This window comes from Oncorhynchus nerka, linkage group LG9a (assembly GCF_034236695.1).
Source record: "Oncorhynchus nerka isolate Pitt River linkage group LG9a, Oner_Uvic_2.0, whole genome shotgun sequence".
In the NCBI taxonomy this organism is placed as follows: Eukaryota; Metazoa; Chordata; class Actinopteri; order Salmoniformes; family Salmonidae; genus Oncorhynchus; species Oncorhynchus nerka.
This window is the reverse complement of record NC_088404.1, coordinates 46221867-46249589: the sequence shown is the minus strand read 5'-3', so window position 1 is coordinate 46249589 and position 27723 is coordinate 46221867. Positions and strand designations below refer to the sequence as shown.

Below are 27723 nucleotides of genomic sequence, written 5' to 3'. Positions count from 1 at the left end.
TTGATGATTGAGTTGGAGCTGTGCGTGGCCACGCAGTCATGGGTGAACAGGGAGTACAGGAGGGTGTTGAACATGCACACTTGTGGGGACCCTGGGGTGAGGATCAGCGGAGGGGAGGTGTTGTTGCTTACCCACCTGGGGGCAGCCAGTCAGGAAGTAGAGGGCCCAGTTGCAGAGGGCGGGGTTCAGACCCAGGGCCCTTAATAATGCGCTTGGAGGGTACTATGGTGTTAAAGGCTGAGCTAGAGTCAATGAACAGCATTCTTACGTAGGTATTCCTCTTGACCAGATGGGACAGGGCAGTGTGATGGCGATTGCATCGTCTGTGGACCTATTGGGGCGGTAAGCAAATTGAAGTGGGTCTAGGGTGTCAGGTAAGGAATAGGTGATCCTTAACTATCCTCTCAAAGCACCTCGTGATGACAGAAGTGAGTGCTACGGGACGATTAGTCATTTCAATTACCTTTGCTTTCTTGGGTACAGGAACAATGGTGGCCATCTTGAAGTAAGTGGGGACAGCAGACTAGGATAGGGAGAGATTGAATATGTCCGTAAACACAACAGCCAGCTGGTCTGTGCATGCTCTGAGGACACGGCTAGGGATGCCGTCTTACATCTGCCACGGAGAACGAGAGCCCACAGTCTTCAGGAACGGGCCGCGTCGGTGGCACTTTCATCCTCCACGCGGGCGAAGGTGTTTAGCTTGTCTGGGAACAAGACGTCGGTGTCCCCTTTTGTAATCCGTGATTGTCTGGAGTCCCTGCCACATAAGTCTCGTGTCTGAGCCATTGAATTGCGACTCCACTTTGTCTCTGTACTGACGTGTTGCCTCTTTGATTGCCTTACTGAGGGGCATAACTGCACCGTTTTGTATTCAACCACATTCAGGCACCCTGCTGTGGTTAAATGCAGATGGTTCGCAACTCCATGTTTAGTCCCATTTTGTCTTACAACCCCTCTGAAGTGTCATGTCAGTTAGTCCTTTAACCAATCAGGTAAATGGCTAGAATCTCTCTCTGTGGTGTCTCCTCAGTGGTGACCAAGCTGGTGAACCGAGGATATCAGCCTCACCTGGAGGACTTCCTGCTCCGCATCAACTTCAACAACTACTACAAAGACTCCTGAACGTACGTGTGTAGAACACTGTGTGCCTGTGTTGTAGATAATCAGAGTAGCCTCTAAACTAATGATTTGTTGAATATTATGTACATGTGTACAAATCTCTCCCCTACACCCATTGCAGTTTGGTAATGTATATTTGTGGCATGAATAATATACCGTATTAAAGAAACTATATGCGTTGTATTTACATTTTAAATGTACCTTGACGACCTGTTTTGACAGATTCAATGTGCCGGACCATACAGTATTATGCCTCCTGTCCATAATGGTGTCTATAAAAGTCAGTGATAACAACCTTATATACCCCCATATAACATGCTGATGCCAAAATGTAACAACGCTAGCTAAAGCTCAGGTGCCTCTCCTCTGCCCACCCCATTCCTAAGCCCTGTGTGTCAATTAAAGAAATGCTTCATTTTGTGATGTAAAAACAAAACACTTAAAGGAGTAATAAAATGTCACTTGTATTTATTAAAGATAGCATGTTAACATTTTTGGAAAACTATAGGTCAAACAATGAATGTGAAGTTGTGGGGGGGCGCACTGTCATACAACCAAAGGTCATTTGCAAAAGAGAGCATTGCACTTACATTTTTTTTAAAAACATTTTCCAGATCGCTTGTATATATATATGTATGTATGTATGTATATATATATATATATATATATACACACACACACACACACATCTTCCCTGACTGTGCATTTTACTTAAAGCAGAAGGAACAAAAGGAAGTTTGAACAATATGAAGGGCAGACACTAAGGAGGATTACAGAAGATTGATCCTCTAGGGTTGAATCGTAACTTCCATTTAAGTCAAATTCACTTAAGTCTCCCATTGACATTAATAAAAAACCTTAGTGGAAGTAAGGATTCGCCCCTCAACTGTCTCCATGTTTTAAGGAGTAAACAATACAGGAATGCAAAACCGTCTGTCTAGACACAGCCATTTAAAACAGAATGTCACGAGAGCCCTTGAGGGAATGGAGTTCGGCCTGATAATGACAGACTAAGAATAACACAGTACAAGCTGTTTTAAAGCTGCCAACTCAGCATGCAAGTAAACACCTTGGTCAACACTGAATGACCTTGCGGTCCACGCAAAGTCCAGCTTTGACCAATTGTCATTATTATTCCACAATAAAAAAAAAACATCTCCCATTCAGAAATGGCGCATACATGACGTTTAGTTGAAATAAAATCAGCATAAAAAGAAACGTCCCTTTTTCAGGACACTGTCTTTCAAAGAATTCGTAAAAATCCAAATAACTTCATTGTAAAGAGTTTAAACAGTGTTTCCCATGCTTGTTCAATGAACCATAAACAATTAATGAACATGCACCCGTGTGTGTAGCGGTCGTTAAGACAAACAGCTTACAGACGGTAGGCAATTAAGGTCACAGTTATGAAAACGTAGGACACTAAAGAGGCCTTTCTGCTGACTCTGGAAAACACCAAAAGAAAGATGCCCAGGGTCCCTGCTCATCTGCGTGAATGTGCTTTAGGCATGCTGCAAGGAGGCATGAGAACTACAGATGTGGCCAGGGCAATAAATTGCGATGTCTTACTATGAGATGCCTGAGACAGTGCTACAGGGAGACAGCTGATCGTCCTCGTAGTGGCAGACCACGTGTAACAACACCTGCCCAGGATCGGTACATCCGAACATCACACCTGCGGGACAGGTGCCGGATGGCAACAACAACTGCCCGAGTTACACCAGGAACACACAATCCCCTTATCAGTGCTCAGACTGTCCGCAATAGGCTGAGAGGGGCTAGACTGAGGGCTTGTAGGCCTGTTGTAAGGCAGATCCTCACCAGACGTCACTGGCAACAACGTCGCCTATGGGCACAAACCCACCGTCGCTGGACCAGACAGGACTGTCAAAAAGTGCTCTTCACTGACGAGTCGCGGTTTGTCTCACCAGGGGTGATGGTCGGATTCGCGTTTATCGTCGAAGGAATGAGTGTTACACCGAGGCCTGTACTCTGGAGCGGGATCGATTTGGAGATGGAGGGTCCGTCATGGTCTGGGGCAGTGTATCACAGCATCATCGGACTGAGCTTGTTATCATAGCAGGCAATCTCAACGCTGTGTGTTTCAGGGAAGACCTCCCTCATGTGGTACCCTTCCTGCAGGCTCATCCTGACATGACCCTCCAGCATGACAATGCCACCAGCCATACTGCTCGTTCTGTGCGCGATTTCCTGCAAGACAGGAATGTCAGTGTTTTGTCACGGCCAACGACGAGCCCGGATCTCAATCCCATTGAGCACGTCTGGGACCTGTTGGAACGGAGGTTGAGGGCTAGGGCCATTCCCCCCAGAAATGTCCAGGGAACTTGCAGGTGCCTTAATGGAAGAACTGGCACATCTGATGCAGTCCATGAGGAGGAGATGCACTGCAGTACTTAATGCAGCTGGTGGCCACACCAGATACTGACTGTTACTTTTGATTTTGACCCCCCTCCAAAAAAATATATTTACACATGTTAAGTTTGCTGAAAATAAACAGTTGACAGTGAGGATGTTTATTTGCTGAGTTTACAAGCCCTTAAGGTTCAATTCAATCAGATCCGCTTTAGCCGACATCCACATAGCGGTTGTTTTTGGTGTCGCCTGTTAGAGCTGTCAAATTCATAAGTGGCTCCTGGCATTAAACCCACAGTGGACATTGCCACTGGCTGCACGCAGTCTAATTTAATAAATCCCACACAGCCTTGTTTATTAGGCTGATTAGAAATCCACATTATTTAGTTTAATGATTTTCAATTTGGGTGTAATTATTTATTTTATAGCCTACACTTTCTTGTTCTTAATTTCTAAATCGAGTGGGGCAGGTGTGGCTTTGTGACAATGGCCGGATTCGTCAATGTTGAGCCGCGGGGCACAGGTCTATGGCCCGTGACGTAAACAGGCAAAAGCAGTGAGGGAGAGTCCTTCTCAAATCAAACAGTAATCTGCACCACTATCATGTTATCAACAGCATGGGTGCGTCGTCCAGAAACATATCCCTTTTCCATAAAATGTTTGAATTTTCAAACTTGTTTTCTTTTGCAGGTGAAAACACAATCCTTCTCATCACTCCACGTGCTTAATTAAGTCACCTTTGTTTTGAGCCGACTTCTGGCTCATGCCCTGGCGGTGAAAAAAAAGCCTACACAGGTGCCCGGGTCGAGATTAATCAAGCAAGAGCAGCTGCTCACCGATTCAACGGAACTAACGCAGTTCCCCCTCCAAAACATCCGCTATGGAGCTGTCTGCTATCGCCGGGTAACGCTTGATCCGGTTGAACCTAGGCCTTAGTCTTGTTTAGCATTTCTCTATTGGTGAATGGTAGAAATTCTGCTTACTTGCAATTGGTTAATGGAACAAGTCAGGATATATTCTGTATCTGGTTCAGTACCAAAGGCAGACACCTTCCCACTGGAAGCACGTCATAAAAGAATTAATGCGCTGTATCACTCATATTATACTGATTCAGAAAATAACAGACCTCTATGCAATCTTCAATGTTTGACTTGACATATGTCATATTTACTTTGCGAAGGCCGTTGAAAAAAAAAATTGACAAATATTTTCACAGACCAAGTACCATCCGAAGCCCGACTAGTAAGGAAATAAAGCTCCAAGCAGATTCTATAGGTAGTGGTTTATAAAAGCATTAAGGAAATGGATGGGACAATGTTTTGCACAATGTGCCTATCATCTTACTGTATGGTTTCTGCCCTACCATGACTCATTCATACTCCCAAACAGGCCACCATGCCCACTGTTCGAAGACACATATGGTTGGAGCATTAACACGTTCTTCATTCTCTAATCGCTGCCTCCCAGACAACAAGGAATGGGGGTTTAGCGTCACATGGTACGCCAAAATTCTGACTATACAGTACCTTCCCCTGTCCTTCATTGAGATTAAAACCTTACTTCATAAATGTTGCCGGATAATGTCTGAAGTCGGTGCATTCTGCCGCGGACATCAAGCCTTTGATTAAATAGAAACCTTGGAAGTGCAATATGGTCTCGTAGCAATGAAAGATGTACAGTATAAATGTCATATGAAGTGCTGCTGACAAGACCTACATGTAAGTCATCATAGCCAGTCATCTCTACACAATATTATACTGCAGCATTATTAACACAATAGTACCATTAAACTCAAAGCTAGGAAATGTAAACCTATTCATGCCGGAGAAAGGGATTTAAACTGACAGTTTAAACTGACAGGATGGCTGAGGATATTAATTCCACCAGGGAAAATAAAGGGATAAAATAGTCAACCTAAACATTGTCCCTTTTTTATAAGTAACTGTACATCACTTCAGTGGTCATGAGTGAGAGATGCCATATAAACCCAGGAGGTTTTCCTGGTCAACATGTACCAGACTAGAGGAAGGGCTCATGAGAACATCGCAACACCACGTGAGGAGGCGTTTTGTGGGAGAACCTCTGACTCTCTCCCCTGGCACTATGAGGCATGGCTAGGCCTCAGACTCCTCATCCGGTGCTCCTCCGTTAGCCGTGTCACCAGTCTCACTGTCCAGCAGGAGGAACTTGCCATCGTTGGTCAGAGGCATGTTTTTCATCAGCTGAGCTAGAGCCTCCGGGTCCTACACACACACACAGAGAGAGAGTGAGATTCAGATGCATAGAAATGCTAAACATAGGGTTATTCAAAAATGTAGATTTTAAAACAAACCTTCTTTGCTTCTATAATATCCTTCCCCAAACTTATCGTGTAACATATCTGTGAAAAAAGATATGACACGAATTACACTGTGAAACTGACTAACCCACGGCAAGTAAACGACATGTAAACCCACATAATGAATGTGTTTTATGATACCTACCTTCTCTCCCTCCGTGTTGCTCTCGAAGACAAACGCACTAAAGGAGGGCTCTCCCTCCTCGGTCCCCTCGCTCCAGTCTCGCCCCTCAACCACGAAGCCCATCAGCCTGCCGTTCTCCTGGTGGGCCGCAAACTGGGTCACCTCCTGTAGCTGGAACTGGGGGGGGGGGGGTTCGTTCATACTGAATACCTACTGCCATCACCAGGAATAAAGCACTAGGTAACAGACAATACACAGATTACTATCAGAGTTAGTGGAGGCTGCTGAGGGGAGGACTGCTCATAATAATGGCTGGAATGGCATCAAACCATGTGTTTTATACCATTACACTGATTCCACTCGTGCCATTACCACGTTCCCGTCCTCCCCAATTAAGGTGCCACCAACCTACAGTGATCAGCGTCAACTAAGTAAGATTTCCATGGAACTTACACTGATTCTTGTGACTTGTGTCCGGGGGTCAATCAACCTGTCGTAAAGAAAACACAATTTCTCAACATAGTGGCAATGTTAAGCTCCCTAGGCACTTTCATGGGCCTCCTGTCTGCCCTGTGTTTGTACCTGAGACAGCTGCTGGTGACCATGAGATGGGACTCTGTAGTTCTGAAGATGTTGTGGATGGCTCGAGCCGCCAGCACCTGTCTCATGGCCTCATAGATCACTTCCTGGGTTTGTCCTGAACGCACCGCCATGGAGCCCAGGAACCGCACCGCAAACACCTGCTGCAGCAGGGAGTCTGCAGACACGCACACGCATCAGGAGACAGAGGATCATGGGATATGTAGTGCACAAGAGTATGGCACCAATAAACTGGACTGGAGACACTCCTACCATCGCTTTCAGGGGAGCAGTCGTCATCTGTTTCTCCGAATGGGTTTGTACGCCTGTCAGGGAGGAAACGCACACTATAAAACCTGGTAGAGCTATTATTGGACAAATCAGCAAACAGGAAATGGTTCTGACACACCCCCTGTGGTGTTGGTTTTACCTCCCTCCGACCCGGTTCTGGTCCTGGAACTCCGAGGCAGGCAGCATGATGTCAAACTGGATGGGTGTCCCTGGAACTATAAGGTCCTCTGCTTTTGGAGCACTGCTAGAGGACTGCACCCCACCTGGCTTAGCCCTGCAGAGAGGGAGGGAGAGGACGAGAGAGACGCAGAGTGAGTGACAAAGAGATACAAAAAACAAGTGTGATGAGGACACGATTAGCATTCCTGAAATAACACATGACGACACTTTATTTTCCAGAAAAGGCAAGGTGTTTCCTCTGCATGAGAGGCTAACCTGTCTGGGTTGGGCGAGCCCTCCCCTCTCCTCTCAAAGCTGGTGATGGGCGTGACCGCCTGGATGGCTGTCTGGTTCAGTCTGATGGCCACTGCCTAAAGAAGGGAACAAGGTGCAGCTTCTGTCATTACACTGTAGTAATGATAACAGTCCTAACATGCTCTGTGAGTAACACATGATGCCACAAAAGGGCGTAGTTTGGCTAATTCTATTGAAAACATAGGTTGAGGCAGGCACAGCAGACGTCCGTGATCAAATACACTGACTGTACAAAACATTAAGAACACCTGCTCCTTCCATGACAGACTGACCAGGTAAAAGCTATGATCCCTTATTGATGTCACTTGTTAAATCCACTTCAATCAGTGTAGATGAAGGGGAGGAGACAGGTTAAAAGGATTTTTAAGCTTTGAGACTTATTGTGTACCATTCAGAGGGTGAATGGGAAAGACAAAAGACTGAAGTGCCTTAGAACGAGGTATGGTATTATGTGCCAGGCGCATTGGTTTGTGTCAAGAACTGCAACGCCGTTGGGTTTTTCACGCTCAACAGTTTCCTGTGTGTATCAAGAAGGGTCCACCACCCAAAGGACATCCAGTCAAATTGACACAACTGTAGGAAGCATTGTAGTCAACATGGGCCAGCATCCCTTGTGGAACGCGTTCAACACCTTGTAGGGTCCATTCCACTCAGAATTAAAATGTTGAGATAATGCCAAGAGTGTGCAAAGCTATCATCAAGGCAAAGGGTGGCTACTTTCAAGAATCTCAAATATAATATAAACCCTTTTTTGGTTACTACATGATTCTACAGGTGTTATTTCATAGATTTGATGTCTGCACTATTATTCTACAATGTAGAAAATAGTCCAAATAAAGAAAACCCTTGAATGAGTAGGTGTGTCCAAACGTTTGACTGGTACTGTATATCAGACATACATAACAAGCTATGTACACCATATAGGCCTATCAAAAGTATCAATTGGAAGCAGTACTTGACCTTTCACTGACCCACCAGTTGTTTGCATCATACTTCCTAGTCCGATTTGTGCCAGATTTAGAATATTCCAGACGTAATAAGAAGCCAACAAATTACAGAGGGGGACTAGGGAGTCATGAGGGCAGAGAGGAAGCAACAGAACAGACGATGCATTTGTTAATGTATACAAATTATGGGAAAGCACACATCCAAGCGCGCAGAACCCGCTGGTGAACGCACACGTAAGCATACATATACACACACCGTATAGATAGGTCGTCTGTGTTGCTATGTGCAGGGGGAATGGGTGGAAGTTCAACTGGGTGGAAGTAGCAGCCTCTGATAATGTGGACTCCTCAGGGTCATTAGATAAGACTAGGTCTGTGTCATAAAACACTAAATCACAGTTCAGACATATCTCATGGGGGCAACAGTATCATCTCTAAAACAATCAGGAAATGTGCTAAACACAAAACCAGACCAGACCGGACTCTGGAGCTGGAAACATCCTGTCGCATTGCCCTGTTGCTACTCAGAATGGGCTTGGTTTAAAAACCAAAGGGTGTGTCTTCGCCTTACCACAACATGCAGATGTAAGATCATCATTTGAGAGTTTGCTACAGAAGGACAATAATCCTGCAGTATCAGGTAATGTGAATTATTATGTAGATTATAATTCATGGACATTTGTGTAGGGTCATAATAATGGCTGGAATGGCATCAAACCATGTGTTTAATACCATTACACTGATTCCACTCGTGCCATTACCACGTTCCCGTCCTCCCCAATTAAGGTGCCACCAACCTACAGGTACATTTTTAAAAAGGGAAAATCAAGTCTGAAATGTCAAAGTGGAGATTACAAACTTCAGAAGCCTTTTTAAAGGTTCTCCTGCGACAGGGTGATCAAATTAAGATTGATTATTCATCACAACTGCTTTTAAGTGCTAGGAAAAATGACTGATTTACCACTATATTTTAATTGATAAGTATCGTTATAACCAGCTGGTTCTAGAGGTGGTATATAATATGTACAGTCATGGCCAAAAGTTTTTTGAGAATGACAGAAATATGAATTTTCAAAGTCTGCTGCCTCAGTTTGTATGATGGCAATTTGCATATACTCCAGAATGTTTTGAAGAGTGATCAGATGAATTGCAGTCTTTCTTTGCCATGCAAATGAACTGAATCCCCCAAAAACATTTCCACTGCATTTCAGCCCTGCCACAAAAGGACCAGCTGACATGTCAGTGATTCTCTCGTTAACACAGGTGTGAGTGTTGACGAGGACAAAGCTGGAGATCACTCTGTCAAGCTGATTGAGTTCAAATAACAAGGGAGTGGGCTCACTCACAATTTTGCCTAAGAACACAGCTATGAATAATGAATGGTACCAACACATCCTCCGAGAGAACCTGCTCCCAACCATCCAGGAACAGTTTGGTGACGAACAATGCCTTATCCAGCATGATGGAGCACCTTGCCATAAGGCAAAAGTGATAACTAAGTGGCTCGTGGAACAAAACATCTATATTTTGGGTCAATGGCCAGGAAACTCCCCAGACCTTAATCCCATTGGTCAATCCTTAAGAGGCGTGTGGACAAACGAAACCCCACAAATTCTGACAAATTAAGCATTGATTATGCAAGAATGGGCTGCCATCAGTCAGGATGTGGCCCAGAAGTTAAATGACAGCATACCAGGGCGGATTGCAGAGGTCTTGAAAAAGAAGGGTCAACACCTCAAATATTGACTCTTTGCATCAACTTCATGTAATTGTCAATAAAAGCCTTTGACACTTATGAGATGCTTGTAATTATACTTCAGTATTCCATAGTAACATCTGAGAAAAATATCTAAAGACACTGAAGCAGCAAACTTTGAAAATTAATATTTGTGTCATTCTCAAAACTTTTGGCCACGACTGTACTTTACCTCAGGGTTGTCTGTCAGGTAGATCTGTCGGGAAATGTTGTTCAAAGTGCAAATCCACTGGGGAGAAGAAACAGAAGTTAGTATTAGACTATTATTAGGCGGCCATCTCTCAACAAACATCAGAGATTTCAAATAGTTCCTCTAATGCAGCTTGAGACAAGCAGGCCAGAAAAACGAACATGAATGAATGTGTAGCAATGGCTTTTAACACATGGATGAAAGAAGCCTAGAAAACAAACTGATACAAAAGATTTGACTGATATGATACATACTTCCTCATGTTCCTTTTTGCTCTCTGCTTGTAGAATCATTGACCTGCAACATCACAAGAACAAAATTAAAGCACATTGTTTTGTAGGACAATACAACTTATTCTCACAACTCTGTGTTGGTCTTGGGGAGGTTCAGTGAAGGTTTAGCGTACGTTTTACCGGAGGGGGAGGTGATCTGAAAACAGTAGCGTCTGTCCTCGCACTCTACGGCCATGACGGAGCTGTTATCCAGGTCCAGCACCATACCCCCTGCCACAGCCCCTCGCGGCTGGCACATGAGGTTCCCTCCCTGGGTAAAGAAGTAAAGGCGGTCCCAGGCAGTTGTCACCAGGCCCGTCTTACTGTGAGGGAAAGCAGGACAGGACCGTATTCATTAGTGTACACCATAGCAAAAACTTTTGAAAACGAGAACAAGCATGCAGGCAGTCCCTCCTGCCGTTTTGGCCTGTTTGCTTCCGTTTTGTTCCTAGTGAATACGACCCAGGCCACAGATTTGGAGCAGCTGCCGTCTCCATGACTCAGTGAATGGACCTAAAATTGGAAATCTACAGCAAAAGCACTCAAAGTGCTGAGAAGTCAAATCAAGAAACTTCTCTACAATTATGTATGGATGACTCAGATGACACGGGGGTGTCATTAAATAAAATTGCTTTCTGCAGAACCTTTTATTTTGTGCTGCAGTCATTTGTCAAAGACTGGCAAAGTATATGAGGAAAAGACTGCATCTGACAGCTCTGGCATTTTAATTTAATTTGACATTTAATCATTTAACAGACGCTCTTATCCAGAGCGATTACAGGAGCAATTAGGGTTAAGTGCCTTGCTCAAGGGCACATCGACAGATTTGTCACCTAGTCGGCTCGGGAATTTGAATCAGTGATCTTTTGGTTCTAGTCCCAATGCTCTTAACCGCTAGGCTACCTGCCTCCCTGCCTGCCTTAACAATGTTGGTTCGGCAATTCTACCTTCTTATATGTAGCTAGACTTGTAGCTGACAGCCAGGGCTGACAAATTGTTTTCTCTGAAGTACAATGAGTGTAACATTGAGACACATTTTTATTGGAGTTTAATGGATTAAAACAGGCCCAACTAAAGTGTCCTTTGATAGGGAATAAAAAAGGCCCTGTAGACACCAGAAAGACCTGAAACCATCAAACAAGGAGAAGAGACATCAGATACTGGTAGACACATTTTAAGAAAACACCCTTGAAATAATGAAATCAAAGTTATCCTTACTTCCTGATATTGAGGTAGCCTGCCTTCTGTATAAGTGTGCGGTTGACTGGGACGGGATCACGGTCAGGCATGTACACAGTATCCTCCATGGAGAGCAGCTCTCGCTGGGTCAGACGCATGGCCTCAGCCTCCGAGTCCAACTGAGCCTGGATACTTTGTGTCATGCTGGACACTGACACCAGGAAGCTGTCCATTTTCTTTGAGACTAGATCCATGCCTTTCTTATAGAAATGGATCTGAGGGGGACACAAAGACAGAAGACATCTGTGCATTCATTGCTTCTCCAGTTCTGACTTGCTATTGGACCACAGCAATCTGTGCTATCCTGTTTTATTCACATACTGTAGTTGACTTGCGGTAGGAATAAAGTGTGTTGATTGGTTTAACGACTGGTTTACTACTTGTAGTAGGGGTTTGGGTGTGTGTTTGTATTGACTATGGTGGTTGTACCTGGGCCTGTGTGTATCCCAGCATGGGCTCCAGCATAGCTACTCTCTTGCGGTACTGCAGGGCATTGAGGGCACAGTAATACTGCATGGAGGCCTGGTGCTGCTTCCTCCTGGAGTAGGCCACCTCCCCCACCAACTCTGCCTTCACCTGCACCACAACACAGTAGTTCGTGAGACACAAACACACACAAGTAATTAATAACCCAAATACCCAGTTAATCAGGGGGAGAGCTAAACAGAGCAACATCACCTCAACTGTGTACCAGCTTTACTGACTTTGTTGTCCCCATGGGGGCATTTTGTTGCAGTATCATGTACATGTTTAAAGTGGCATTTAAATACAGTAGAAAACAAATTGACAAAAACATTCATAACAGTTACATAGCAACTAGACTAGCCTGCTGGCCTTACTGGGTCGACAGGAACATTAGCCCGAGCTGTTTAGGAGGGATCTCACACCTGACACAAAGCATTATCTAGTTCTGTTTTTCCTGCGCGGGGGGGGTAGTTCAAAGTCTGGGAACAGGGGTGGCTTGGGTCAAATTATTTAGTGAGCTTTGCTGAGGGCCATGACCCTTAAAGATCTCATCCAAGGCTACAGACACTTCTAGTGCATTGTTGTACTGTTAGAAGTTTGGCTAGTACACATCACTACCTTCTCATTCTCCTTCTTCTTGGGCAGTCTGCTGTACTTGACCATGGCAGCCTCGTGCTCTGTGAAGGGGAAGGAGTAGACATGAGTCTGACGATCGCCTGCTGTGTTATAACTCAAAAACAAAATCATATCAAATGAGAAACCCATACATACCATCAGAGGCGATGCCAAATACTTCTCTTAATGTGCTTATCTCTGAGAAGTCAAATAGAGATTCAGTGTCAAAAACCATGACAACGCAAAAAGTCTGAATCAAACAAGGAAATTGTATTCAAAATGTGTGAAAGCAACAGGCTGATAAGCAGGTGTTTGTAAATTGTGTCTACCTGTAAGGTCTTTCTCTCTGAACTGGATCATGGGAAAAATCATTCTGTCAGCCATCTGAGAGGCCAGCTCTGAGTGTAGTGTGTTCAGCTGGGTAGAACAGAGACAGACACACTCAGCCTTACATCAAAACTAAATTACCCAGAGGCACCCTCGGCTCTCCTGTAATCCCTGAAAACAGCAGGGATGATTGATTGTGGTTCAAAAATTAGTTCAAAAGCAGTTCATTAAAATGACTGATCAGAATCAGAATGTGGTGATCAATCTCCATCCTGCAATTTGAGAGCCAGCCAAAACACATTTTCTTGGTCTGCGGATTAATTTAATCCTGTAATTTGTTATTAATATTAAGCATAATACCCTATGCGGCTAAAATAATCTATCAAGTAAACACTGTTGAAAACCTAAAAGCTCTTCAGTTTATTGTGGACTGTGGAACAAAGGTCAGAGCAGGATTAGGTATAACCTGCAGGGAGATGGATGTATGCTCTAGGCCAGAGTTGTTGGGCTAGAAGGGCAAACAATGACTTAATTCTTTGTGGCTGCTCTAATGCCACTCCACCACAGGCTAGCAAGGCCCCCTGCTGCTCAGTCCATCCTGTCCAAACACTCCCACCACTAGACTACACCTCGAGGCCAGCCAGAGTGATTCTCTGTCTGGCTACACCTCCACCCATCTACCTCGCTCATCCTGGCAGCCTGCGCCCCATAGCCTCTACAGTGAATTTATCAAAGCTCCAATGATGAAATGTGTTCATTGTAATAAGGGGAAACCTATTATTCAACTCCCAATTTATACAAATGGGAGAGGATATTTTTGGTATATCAAATATTATCAAACCTCCATAGATTCAAAGACTGTTAAACCCCCATATACATGCAATACATCCCCTATATGCGCACAAACACAGTAACAAACACACGCGCACTGATGCATGAGCCTCACCTCCCCCACAGTTCTGGCAAATTGCTGCAGTGTGCTGATCACCTCCTCGTCACCTTTACCAAGGGCAAAATTCTGGAGGGAAAAAAAGACAGTGACTTTAGAGCTTCTGTTGGTACTCCAATATGTCCATTAAACATCACAAATGGTCCTTTTGTTCGATAAATGGATGTCATTACATCTCCAAAATGTCCATCTATTTGGCGCATTTGATCCAGAAAAACACTGGTTCCAACTTGCACAACATGACTACAAAGTATCTAATATAGTTACCTGTAAACTTGATCCAAACATTTCAAACAACTTTCTTAATCCAACTTGAGGTATTTTTAAAGGTAAATAATCGATACAATTTAAGACGGGATAAACTGTGTACAATACCGGACGAAAACAAAGTGGAGCGAGCTTTCAGGTCATGCGCCCCAACCACAACAGTACACTAGACTCGACCCTCATTCTGAACAGCCCTACTTCTTAATTTCTCAAAGGTAAAACATTAACCAATTTCTAAAGACTGTTGACATCTAGTGGAAGCGATAGGAACTGCAAGCACCACATAGAAAACCCATTGAAAAGAGAGTGACCTAAAAAAAAAGAATTCCTGGATGGTTTGTCCTCGGTATCGCCTGCCAAATAAATGATGTTATACTCAGACATAATTTTAACAGTTTTAGAAACTTTAGAGTTTTCTATCCAACTCTACCAATTATATGCATATCCTAACTTCTGGGCCTGAGTAGCAGGCAGTTTACTCTGGGCCCCCTTATCCTTAAGAGATTTTAAACATTCAAATAGCACTTCCTGTAGCACATTCCAAAGAGTAATACACTTGAGGCTATTATGTGAAAAATTCACAATTCTCAGTGCTGGCATGTTACCTTCTCCTGTGAAAGGGCCAATATGCTTATAAATCCAAATGGTAGAATGCAGAGTTTTGTGCTTTCTGAAATAACGTTAGGCAGCAGATTGCATCACAATACACTGCAGTTAAGCGCATGAGTGTTGTCCAATATGCTCAGTAAGAAAATACTTACTTGCTTCTCATATTCCAGTAGCTGACTGGACAGCTGTTCTGTAGCCAATCCCATCTCACTCTGACAAACACAGGAAGGGATGTTATTAGCAGTTTATCCCCTGGATGACCCCTCTTACAGGAAACTAACTATCATGCAAACTAAGCTATAGTAAGCTCTCGTAAAAAAAATCTGACTCTTGAAATTGGATTGAACACAGGCTTTTGTTTGTTTGTGTGTGTGTGTGTGTGTGTGTGTGTGTGTGTGTTACCTGGGCTCCATAAACCCTCTGCATAGACTGAAGCAGCTGGTTGGTGTAGTCTGTGAGTGTTCCCGCATCTTCCTCAAACACACTGAGCAAGGAGCGAGTCTGAAGCAGACAGAGGGACATACTGAAATATATGATCATTAACAGCCAGGCAGACTGAGAATGACAATAGGATCGACAGACAGACAGGCACTGATATAAGCCTAATTATCGGGCTAGGCTTTTAAGACCTTTGGCCTGATTGTTCACCTGTAATTGTTTTGATAAAAGGTGTGGTGTGGTAAGGAACAGATCAAAATGTAAAGGGGTGGCCCAAAATAAAGGAGGGTAGCAAAAAAAAAAATTGGGGGCACAGGGGAGGGTTGTGCGTTTTTCCCTGGTTTACTTTCGCTCTTCGGCTCGTATTTTCCCTATAAACAATGGCTATACTTACTTTTGATATTACCCTAATAAAGTTTGGAAATGTTTGTAAAGGTTTGGTATGGATATTATTAAGTGTTAGCTACTGCAGGCCTATGACATGAAGGCAGTGCGCCCCAGCGCTCCAACTGACTGCGACAGTTGAACTTGATAGTTATCTTGATGCAATATTTTCTGATTGAAAATTACCCTCCTTCTGTACGTCTGTATAGGAGAAGCCATGTGACAAAAATAAATGCATGTCTGTGTCATAGCATGCCACCATGCTCTCTCGCTCTGGGGTTAGCCTAAGCTTCTCCTCCTGTATGTAGGCATGTATGTACAGTCGTGACCAAAAGTTGAGAATGACACAAATATTAATTTCCACAAAGTTTGCTGCTTCAGTGTCTTTAGATATTTTTGTCAGATGTTTCTATGGAATACTGAATTATAATTACAAGCATTTCCTAAGTGGCAAAGGCTTTTATTGACAATTACATGAAGTTGATGCAAAGAGTCAATATTTGCAGTGATGACCCTTCATTTTCAAGACCTCTGCAATCCGCCCTGGTATGCTGTCAATTAACTTCTGGGCCACTGATGGCAGCCCATTCTTGCATAATCAATGCATAGAGTTTGTCCGAATTTGTAGAGTTTCCTGGCCATTGACCCAAAATATTGATGTTTTGTTCCCAGAGCCACTTAGTTATCACTTTGGCCTTATTGCAAGGTGCTCCATCATGCTGGATAAGGCATTGTTCGTCACCAAACTGTTCCTGGATGGTTGGGAGAAGTTGCTCTCGGAGGATGTGTTGATACCATTCTTTATTCATGGCTGTATTTAGGCAAAATTGTGAGTGAGCCCACTCCCTTGGCTGAGAAGCAACCCCACACATGAATGGTCTCAGGATGCTTTACTGTTGGCAGGACACAGGACGAATGGTAGTGCTCACCTAGTCTTCTCCAGACAAGCTTTTTTCCTGATGCCCCAAACAATCGGAAAGGGGATTCATCAGAGAAAATGACTTTACCCCAGTCCTCAGCAGTCCAATCCCTCTACCTTTTGCAGAATGTCAGTCTGTCCCTGATGTTTTTCCTGGAGAGAAGTGGCTTCTTTGCTGTTCTTCTTGACACCAGGCCATCCCCCAAAAGTCTTCGCCTCACTGTGCGTGCAGATGCACTCACACCTGCCTGCTGCCATTCCTGAGCATGCTCTGTACTGGTGGTGCCCCGATCCCGCAGCTGAATCAACTTTAGGAGACAGTCCTGGCGCTTGCTGGACTTTCTTGGGCGCCCTGAAGCCTTCTTCACAACAATTGAACCACTTTCCTTGAAGTTCTTCATGATCCGATAAATGGTTGATTTAGGTGCAATCTTACTGGCAGCAATATCCTTGCCTGTGAAGCCCTTTTTGTGCAAATCAATGATGACGGCACATTTCCTTGCAGGTAACCATGGTTGACAGAGAAAGAACAAGGATTCCAAGCACCACCCTCCTTTTGAAGCTTTGATAGAGGAAAATATGGTTGAAATGACTAATTATGTATACATTCCAATCAGAAACTGACTAGCCCAAATGCTATAATGTACTGTACATGTGAGTTTTCCCTCTTGCTCCCTTTCCCAATTGTATATAATGTAGTCAGGAAGTTTAGTAACAATGAAGGTCTGTTCCTTAGTTCATTCAGTTGTACAAATCTCCAGGTGGTGGGAACGGGCCATCTCCAAATGGTCGGGAATGTTGATTTATGCTGACTGGCCTTGACTTCGTGCTGATAACGCGGAGGCTTGAGAATTAGAGGGGCCCTCTGTTTGTGAAACGGAACGTTTGGAAAACGCTGACGTCATTTTCAATTTATAACCTGTGGAAATGTGTGTAAGCATTCAGTACTCTCTGGAATTAAACGCTCTTACCTGGCTTTTAAGACTGGTCTCAATCTATTTCATGCATAATTAATGAACTTACAATTCATTAATGAATTAGAAATGAGTGCTAATTGGTTTTGGCAATTAAAGCATAGAGGAATCTAAAATTCCTCTATCAAGCTTCCAGTCTGTTATTCGAAGTCAATCAGCATGACAGAGTGATCTCCAGCCTTGTCAACACTCACACCTGTGATAACTAGAGAATCACTGACATGATGTCAGCTGGTCCTTTTGTGGCAGGGCTGAAATGCAGTGGAAATGTTTTTTTATTTTATTCAGTTCATTTGCATGGCAAAGAGGGACTTTGCAATTAATCTGATCACTCGTCATAACATTCTGGAGTATATGCAAATTGTCATCATACAAACTGAGGCAGCAGACTTTGTAAATGTATATTTCTGTCATTCTCAAAACTTTTGGCCACAACTGTATACATGTACAATACTAGTCAAAAGTTTAGACACCTACTCATTCAAGGTTCTTTATTTTGAATATTTTCTACATTGTAGAATAATAGTGAAGACAAACTATGAAATAACATTTGGAATCATGCAGTAACCAAAATAACAAATCAAAATATATTTGAGATTTTTCAAATTAGCCACCCTTTGCCTTGACAGCTTTGCACACATTCTCTCAACCAGCTTCATGGGGTAGTCACCTGGAATGCATTTCAATTAACAGGTGTGCCTTGTTAAAAGTACATTTGTGGAATTTATTTCCTTAATGCATTTGAGCCAATTGGTTGTGTTGTGACAAGGTAGGGGTGGTATACAGAAGATAGCCCTATTTGGTAAAATACCAAGTCCATATTATGGCAAGAACAGCTCAAATAAGCAAAGAGAAACAACAGTCCATTATTTTAAGACATGAAGGTCAGTCAATGTGGATGTCAAGAATTTTGAAAGTTTCTTCAAGTGCAGTCACAAAAACCATCAAGCGCTATGATGAAACTGGCTCATGAGGACCGCCACAGGAAAGGAAGACCCAGAGTTACCACTGCTACAGAGGATATGTTCATTAGTTACCAGTCTCAGAAATTGCAGCCCAAATAAATGCTTCACAGAGTTCAAGTAACAGACACATCTCAACATTAACTGTTCAGAGGAGACTGCGTGAATCAGGCCTTCATGGTTGAATTGCTGCAAAGAAATCACTACGAAAGGACACCAATAATAATAAAAGACTTGCTTGGGACAAGAAACATGAGCAGTGGACATTAGACCGTTGGAAATCTGTCCTTTGGTATGATGAGTCCAAATATGAGATGTTTTGTTCCAACCACTTTGTCTTTGTGAGATGCAGAGTAGGTGAACGGATTATCTCCACATGTGTGGTTCCCACCGTGAAGCATAGAGGAGGAGGTGTGATGGTGCTCTGTTCATGACAAGTTCTGTGATTTATTTAGAATTCAAGGCACACTTAATCACAGCATTCTGCAGCGATACGCCATCCCATCTGGTTTGCACTTAGCGGGACTTTCATTTGTTTTTCAACAGGACAATGACCCAACACACCTCCAGGCTGTATAAGGGATATTTGACCAATACTTTTTTGGTTACTAAATGATTCCATGTGTTATTTCATAGTTTTAATGTCTTCACTATTATTCCACAATGTAGAAAATAGTAAAAATAAAGAAAAACCCTTGAATCAGTAGGTGTGTCTAAACTTTTGACTGGTACTGAATATATTAATATCATACAGTGGACACCTTAACCTTTGCATGCAATACCCTGATACATGTATTGCTCAAATTTGACATCTGAACCGTGAGGTAGACAATTAATGTTATCGGAAGCTTTAAACTCTGAAATGGCATATCGTTTTTAGAAATATTATTGAATATTCAAATGAAAATCTGTCACCAATTGGATGTAAACCTAGCTAAAGACATCCTAAAGACTCTGACAATTGTGCTAGTCCTGTGTCACTTTGGTTATGCCTGCACATCATGGCTCACCAGCAGCCCCAGATATCTAAAGAATAAGCTACCAGCCAAACAAGCTTGTAAGAATTGTACTTAAACTTCCCCCTCATCTGGAGGTAAAGCATTTTTTGGCATCTCTATGGAATTATATATATATATATATATATATAAAACATAGGGACCACAATGGAAATAAGTCCCCGACTTTATAGTGAAATCCTGGTCACTTATAAACCTCTGTTACAAAACACCAAAAACATGTATGACTATAGGAGATTATCAAAGGCTTGGCTTGACACTGGGTAAGCATACAAGGTAGGGAGGGGTGTATTTTCTGTTTGTTGAGATTGACAGTCTATTTTTTGTGATGGTGAAAACGCAAACGATGATGTTGAAGTGCTCGAAGTCAGTATGCTTTGTTTATGTTGTGTAGTGCATTGGCACTTGGTGGAAAATTTGTTGCATATATTATATATAATTATAAATATTTAATCAAAATGTTAAAACTCTGATTTTCCCCTGGCTGATCATTGTCTGCAGCCAGCTATGATTGGAAGTGTAATGAAACAAGCAGGGAGACTGAGCTCGTCTGTGGTGGTTGGTGAACCCTCAACCTTCTGGCTCATAGCCCTGCGTGGCATCGACTGTGCATGCTGAAGCATGCTGAAGATGCAAAGTCGATATCCACGTTTATAGACACAGGGTCGCTACATTTGTTATTTTTGGTCGTAAACATTATTTTGAGTGTTCGATGTATTGTACAGTACATGGGTAGGGTCATGTGAGTTGGTCTAGCCCTAAACTGGTATGGATGCAGCAAAGAGGAACACATCCTTATATTGTGTATAGGTTCATATTTACACACCATTTTGTAGGTCTATATTACTATCAGATGCATCTGCATTACATTTTTTAATCGCCACAGTAATGCAATGCAGATGTGAGTCTTGACATGTTCTGTGACTCACTCTAATTGATTCATTGATTTGAAGATGAAGAATTATGCTGAACTATGCAGAGCTAGACATAAACCCCAGGAATATGTTGATTTTTTTTTATCAAACTCAGAGGAGCCAGCCATAAACTATATACATAATGAATAAGACAAGATAATGTGATTTCATGTATGCTAGATTTTTCTCACACAGCCTATTGTAGCATAAATGCGGGTGAAGTAGCCTAGGCTAAAGAAATGTAGCCTACATTTGGTTGTGTCTGCAAGTGAACGATATCAAGAATATTCTCAGCCTAACTGATATTAAGTAGTATTACAGTAAGCGTTATTAAGAAAACTAAACTAAACCGATTAACTGGATTACATCTCCACACTACCAAAACTACTGAGGACAATTAGGTTTAGTCAGTGCCTTAAAAAAAAAAAAATCCATATGTGCAGTCCATTAAATCCCATAGTTGGGTCGGTTAGCCTATTGACCAATTCCAATGGATTCTAATACTCAAAAACCCCTCCCACAGCCCGTAAAATAGGCCCGAATCGGGGTATTTTCAGAACCAACAGATATGAACACTTATTTTGTCAAACAAATAATCCATGTCAATCGCACCACAAAATAGTCCAAAGAAGAGTGTGACTGTCACGATAAACAACTAATCGATGTTTTGACGCAGACTTTATCGACTTCCAAACTACTAAATTGGGCGATGCGCGACTCATCACGACACTGCTCAAGACTAGACAGGGAAAGCCCTTCTCGAATCTCGTGCAATATGCAAATTAGAGGCGGGATTAGTTCCTGATAACAATTACGACTTGTGACACATTGTATCAACTTTGTATCGGATACATAGCCAATGAGTGGAATAGGCTACATTCCTATAAGAATCAGGCAATTCAAAGCTGTCATTCATCGTCGACTAGAGTACTTTAGCCTACAACAGTGGAGCCGGATTGCCCAATTTGGCATCTCCTACAATACATTTCCTCTCAAAAACAGCACATAACATTAACTAGTATAGACCTACCTGAGGACTGTCCTGCAAAGCCTCCTCTAAAAGCAATTTATGGACGGCCGGCATCTTGTTCACAGCGAAGAGAACAGGCTTGAATTATTTAGCGGAGTGGACTCTCTTTCCCAGAGAGCTTTGTGCGGATGTGGGTGACACGTAAATTAGCATTTTGTAGGCGGTCCCTTAGCGAACAGTGAGAGGTCTTTTAGCTAAATTCCATATCTTTATTTTTTTATTTAACCTTTATTTAACTAGGCAAGTCAGTTTAACCTATTGAATCCCATCAGTCACAATAGTGACCGTAAAAAACGTTTTCAGTTATAAGGCTCTAAAAATGTTACTGAATGATGTATCAATGCATTTCCAGCAAATATTGAAATAATAAAGGGTTTCAATGAAATATGTGCAGTGTCACATGTTTATTGTAGATTGTCACATGACCAGAGCTGTTTACTTCCTCGTTGCGCCATGAGAAGACGATAGCTGCGTCAAAGCTCCCAAACAAAAGGTTAGTAAAGTATGTTAACATTAAGATAGGACAAAGATTTGTTGGTACACATCATCTTTAAGGTGTCTAGTATTGATATATGCATTTGCAATTACTAAACTTTGTTCAGTGGGGTCATAGAATGTGTAAACATGTTGACCGGTGGAATAACACAATGCATCTAGGTATACACATACATAGTTATTGTTCTACCTAACTTTCTACTCTGTTCTTTCTTTTAGTTTCACTTTGAGTCAAGTTCTGGATATGTTGGATCTAGGTGACTGCCCAGACAAGGCATGCAACATTGCAGTTATCCCTCAGAGATTGTGATAGCGGTGGGTCAGATATGGACTATGGGGGGGGGAGACAGGCCATTTGCCAGCCAGGCTGTTGAATGTATATGCTGAACCTATGCAAACAGACCATGACAGGAACAATGTTATCAGTGATGATGACCTACCCCTCACTACCCCACACTCTCCCCCCTGAGACTGGGTTGGGTCATGGACCTCAAGGTTGCAAGTTCCTTCGTGACAACCTCTTCACTTCACTTGCACTCCTCAATGAAATGACAAAAAGAGGATATGGGAGCTCTGGAACGATGAGGCCAAATCGTCTGTTTGATGTCCCATTCAAGCCACATAAAGACTTCATGAAGTTACCTGGGGAACCTCTGAGTTTTTGAGCCAAGGAGACAAGTTGCTGGTCCGTTAGAAAGACATTAACATTGTCACAGTGGCAACAAACATGGAGGAGAAATACAGTGAGACCTCTGTCAAGAGATGGAACAAGGAGCGATGTGCCTTTTGACAAAGTCCTACAACAAAATGCATCAACCGATACAATGAGCACATGGGGGGGGGTGTTGTTCTTCACAACCTACAGGTTTCAATATTCCATATCTCCATCAGTTCTAAGAAGTGGTGGTGGCCCATCTTTGCATGGTCTCTCAACAGTGCACTCGTTAACAGCCATTTATTTTACAGAGATGTTATGGGAGGGACAATCGACCTGCTCACCTTCTCATGGATAGTGGCACAGTCTCTTATGCAAAAGTTTGGCACGAGACCACTGAGCCACGGAAGGAGATCTCTACTGGCTGCCACTGTTGAAGATCAGGCAAGATATGACAAAGCTTCTCACTGGCCAATCAACACGATGCACCGGTTCCAGAGATGTCGTCATTGTGACAAACGCACTACCTATGCATGTGAGAAATGCAAAGCGCCACTGCACATTGAGTGCTTCAAGATATACCACGGACAGTAGAAAAGGCGTTAAGAGTGAATGAAAAAGGGCTGAAAAACCCAATAAAAAAACAAATGTGAAAAGTCAATAAAGGGTGAGGAGAAGCAGTACCACGGACTCTAGGAAGAAAAGAAAAGTCAATGAAAAAGGGAATCAATTGATTCAAGACCTACTGTATGAAAGTAGGTCTGACTGATTGTAGTTCAAAATAGTGATGCACAAACTAACATATAGATATACATGTGTATATGTGTGTATGTACGTATCTATGTATAGGAGACAGAACGTGTCTCCTTCCTGAGCGGTATGACGGCTGCGTGGTCCCATGGTGTTTATACTTGCATACTGTTGTTTGAACAGATGAACATGCTACCTTCAGGCGTTTTTTATTTTTTTATTTTTTTACCTTTATTTAACCAGGCAAGTCAGTTAAGAACACATTCTTATTTTCAATGACGGCCTGGGAACAGTGGGTTAACTGCTAGTTCAGGGGCAGAACAACAGATTTGTACCTTGTCAGCTCGGGGGTTTGAACTCGCAACCTTCCGGTTACTAGTCCAACGCTCTAACCACTAGGCTACGCTGCCGCCCCGTATATAGGCAGCGTAGGTTTGGAAATTGCTCCCAAGGATGAACCAGACTTGTGCAGGTCAACAATTTTTTTTTCTGAGGTCTTGGCTGATTTATTTTGATTGTCCCATGATGTAAAGCAGTTGAGTGTATGTAAACTTCTGACCCACTGGGAATGTGATGAAAAATTATTCTCTCTACTATTATTCTGACATTTCACGTTTTTAAAATAAAGTGATGATACTAACTGACCTAAGACAGGTCATTTGTACTAGGATTTAATGTCAGGAATTGTGAAAAACTGAGTTTAAATGTATTTGGCTAAGGTGTATGTAAACTTCTGACTTCAACTGTAAATCATTGGTCCTGACCACAATTTAGAATCTGATATGCTTATTGAGGCCACCTGCAATCACAATGGGTGAGTACAAGCGGATCACTTTTGTCAAGTTGATGACCATCGTCGCTCAACGCCTTTCAAAGTGTGTTGCCTTATTGGGTAAATAATTGTCTGACTTGCGCCTACATGTCGACCACATGAACTTTACAGAAATCATGTGATCAAAGGTCATAAAGTTTTGACTGCAATCCACTGGCTGTTTTCTGCAGTTGCTCTTCACCAACTTCATCCTGCAGCCATTCATCCTGCAGCCATCGAATGTGACCAAAGACATGACTGAAACAGGAACCAACTTCATGGATAGCCTATATACAAATTCATGTGATATTTGTCTCTCTCTCGCGGTAATTGATTGTACAATGAACACATGATTTCAGTTTGTGAGTGTGTGATATATGGGGGTTGGAGTTTATTTCGACATTATGAAGAAAAACTTTCTAATGGTGATCTGGGCCTTGCTGTTGGCAAACCATAGTGTCTGACTTTCGGCAGTTGCAGATGTACCTCCCCGACTTCACTCTTCAACCTTAGTCTACAGTCGCTTGCTTTCACCTTACCACTTACCACTCAGTGACAAGTCAATACTTGCCTGAATATGACATAGTTTTGAGGGATTATTTTGTTTGAAGGGACTATTAGGGGACTCAGTTTATGCAATTATATCACTTCCATTGAAGTCACTTCCATTGAAGGCAATTCCATTGCCTTACAAAATGTACCCCCCCCCCCCCCCCCAAGAAAAAATAGCATTGGGTGAGGAGTCATTGGATAACACATTGAGATGGGAAGAGGTCTTGGCTTTTAGAATTTGCAAGGCATCTAGCTCTGTAATAATTCTTGTAGGTTACTCATAATCCTACACAAAGGTGAAGACTGAGTGTTCTGTATTCATCAAAAGCTGTTAACATAATGTGCGTGTGCACACCCAGAGTTAATGAAGGTTCTGCCCTCAAGGTTTGGAGAGGGCAGAGAAACATCTCTGTATTTATCAAGGAATTGGAGCACATAGCTCCATCTGATGCCAAGCATGCACTGCCGACATTGTAAAACAACACCTGAAACATCATGCATGTTACCAGAAAAAAAAAAAAGTTGTTGCTGTGGCCTTGCATAGGGAAACCATAAGAACGATTAACTTGAAGGGAATCAGTAACCTACACAGGTTTTTGAGGGTTTACTAGGCCTACAAACTACTGCCAATACACACACTTGTTATTGTGAAAACTGTCCTCAACCCGGACTCCGGGGTAGATGTAACATAGTTACATTTAGTATGATATGTTATATTTCATATGGTATGTATTCATTTGTGGATGTGCATCATCCATTTCGGATGATATGTTACAAATTGCAATTTGTACAATGTCACCACAACGTCATAAAATGTGCTATTTTAGTTGAAAAGAAAATTACAGAAATTGTATCTAAGGCATTTTCTATGATTTTTTTTTTTTTTTAATTTATAATATTTTCGTTACATTTTGGAATTTTTTTCTTAATTATATGTATTCGTCATTGTCATGTCTAAATGTCCATATATGTCTTGATGATACCCAAAAACATGTTTTTACATCAAAATCTTTATATTTGACATTATTTTAGGGATTAAGAACAAGCATATAAGGTTCACATATGGGAGAAATCATAAATACATTTTTAATACACTGTTTCCTAAAAAATATGTACCCTGATGGTAATGTCTTAGCATTGTGGTAATGACAGTGTCATGGAAATAACATTTCACATAAAACATTTTAATTAAAAAGGGACTTATTTTGGTGAACTCTGTGTATGACCGCTTGACCTCTGGTAATTCTATCTTGAACTTCCAGTTGAAGCTCGCATCCGCTACAAGACCATGGTGCTTGCCTACGGAGCTGTAAGGGGAACGGCACCTCAGTACCTCCAGGCTCTGATCAGGCCCTACACCCAAACAAGGGCACTGCGTTCATCCACCTCTGGCCTGCTCGCCTCCCTACCACTGAGGAAGTACAGTTCCCGCGCAGCCCAGTCAAAACTGTTCGCTGCTCTGGCCCCCCAATGGTGGAACAAACTCCCTCACGACGCCAGGACAGCGGAGTCAATCACCACCTTCCGGAGACACCTGAAACCCCACCCCTCTTTCAGGAATACCTAGGATAGGATAAAGTAATCCTTCTCACCCTCCCCCCCCTTAAAAGATTTAGATGCACTATTGTAAAGTGGCTGTTCCACTGGATGTCTTAAGGTGAATGCACCAATTTGTAAGTCGCTCTGGATAAGAGCGTCTGCTAAATGACTTAAATGTAAATGTAAATGTAAACTTCTGATGGAGTTTTGCCAGTGTGTCGTTCATGTATCGCTTCTGCATTTTATTCTTGTGTCTTGTCAATCTTTCCCTTTTTCCTGTTGATGCTCAACTTTTACTATCACGTTCCTAAAACCTTTTTATTTCATCTTCTATTGTTGGGCTGATTGCATTCCAATGTTTCTTTTTTGAGTACCACAGACAAGTTGGCCGTTTGTTGTTTGCCCGCATTGTCTTCGCAGAGAATCCAAATTCTATTTGCCATTTTCACCATGCAATACTTTTTCAGTATTTTCCCAGCCAAAACCTTGGATATCACTGGTGGGTCTTTTGCACTCGGTTGCTTCTGGTATTTCTCTCTCAGCTCTGAGATGATGGTGTTATGTTATTTCTTTCAGATTCTGTGGCTTTGACCGCATTTGTTGTTTTGTTTTTGTACCGGAGGAATCCAAAATTCTGATCTTCTCTGACAATCTATTATATCTTTTTTTTTAAATAATTTCCCTCCTTATTCTTTCCGCGGCCTTCAACTTCATATTGGCCATACATAGATCCTTGTAGACTTTGGATCTGTTTTTTTACACCTTTTCTACAGCCTCTCTGTCTTGGGGTTTCCGAGTTTGAATAGGAGGGGAAATCTGGTGACATTTGAGGGGCAGATAGGTCATCATTCTGTAGCTGTAAGACTTCCTGTGAGTGTGGTGGTGTGTTCCTTGACAGGTATGACTCCATAACCATTCCTCTCTGGATAGTTGATCTGCTGTTTCTTTGGTTCATTTTCCATTGCCTCCTTTTTCTACCCTTTTTTCTCACTGGGAAAGTTGTGAGATTGGTTTCACAGTTCACCACTTTCTTGTCTCTTGATTTGTCTTTCTCTGTGTCGTCCGGGTTTGAGTTTTGCCGGGTTAGGCCGTCATTGTAAATAAGAATTTGTTCTTAACTGACTTGCCTAGTTAAATAAAGATTAAATAAATAAATACAAATAAATACTATTGGTATCTATAGGATCTTGTTTGATGTTGTTAGTATGTGCTCTTGTCCTATCCTTGGTTGAATTTGGGGGTATCTTATAGAAGAATAAATTAATAAATAATTAAAGACAGTAATAACCATAGTAAGTCACATAAATAGAGATCAAATCACTCAATAAAATGTAATGATCTTATTTA

At 42.3% G+C, this 27723-nt stretch overlaps 2 protein-coding genes and 1 long non-coding RNA gene across 4 annotated transcripts in view; 2 read left to right on the top strand and 1 right to left on the bottom strand.

Moving 5' to 3' along the window:
- tubgcp6 (tubulin gamma complex component 6) overlaps positions 1-1598 on the top strand; it is a 34333-nt gene extending 32735 nt beyond the window's left edge. For both annotated transcript variants that reach the window (XM_029668350.2, XM_029668349.2), the window contains exon 24: positions 1034-1598. In XM_029668350.2, the coding sequence (XP_029524210.1) occupies positions 1034-1125 (92 nt within the window). In that variant the 3' untranslated portion in view covers positions 1126-1598. The remainder of the gene's footprint in view (positions 1-1033) is intronic.
- Positions 1574-21705, bottom strand: appl2 (adaptor protein, phosphotyrosine interaction, PH domain and leucine zipper containing 2). The gene is made up of 20 exons (XM_029668348.2): positions 21575-21705; positions 15340-15438; positions 15090-15149; positions 14059-14130; positions 13115-13202; positions 12942-12983; positions 12789-12847; positions 12135-12281; positions 11685-11920; positions 10601-10789; positions 10449-10491; positions 10177-10233; positions 7263-7357; positions 6967-7101; positions 6810-6862; positions 6540-6714; positions 6411-6447; positions 5979-6134; positions 5828-5875; positions 1574-5738 (listed from the first exon to the last, which is right to left on the bottom strand). Exons 1-20 carry the CDS (start codon positions 21626-21628, stop codon positions 5610-5612), a joined length of 1974 nt encoding a protein of 657 aa, XP_029524208.2. The 5' UTR covers positions 21629-21705; the 3' UTR covers positions 1574-5609.
- A 125-nt stretch (positions 21706-21830) lies between these two features.
- On the top strand, positions 21831-24118 carry LOC135573403 (uncharacterized). Its single transcript, XR_010464728.1, has 2 exons — positions 21831-22067; positions 22289-24118. It is a non-coding gene; the product is annotated as an uncharacterized LOC135573403 (long non-coding RNA).
- Positions 24119-27723: the final 3605 nt, after the last annotated feature.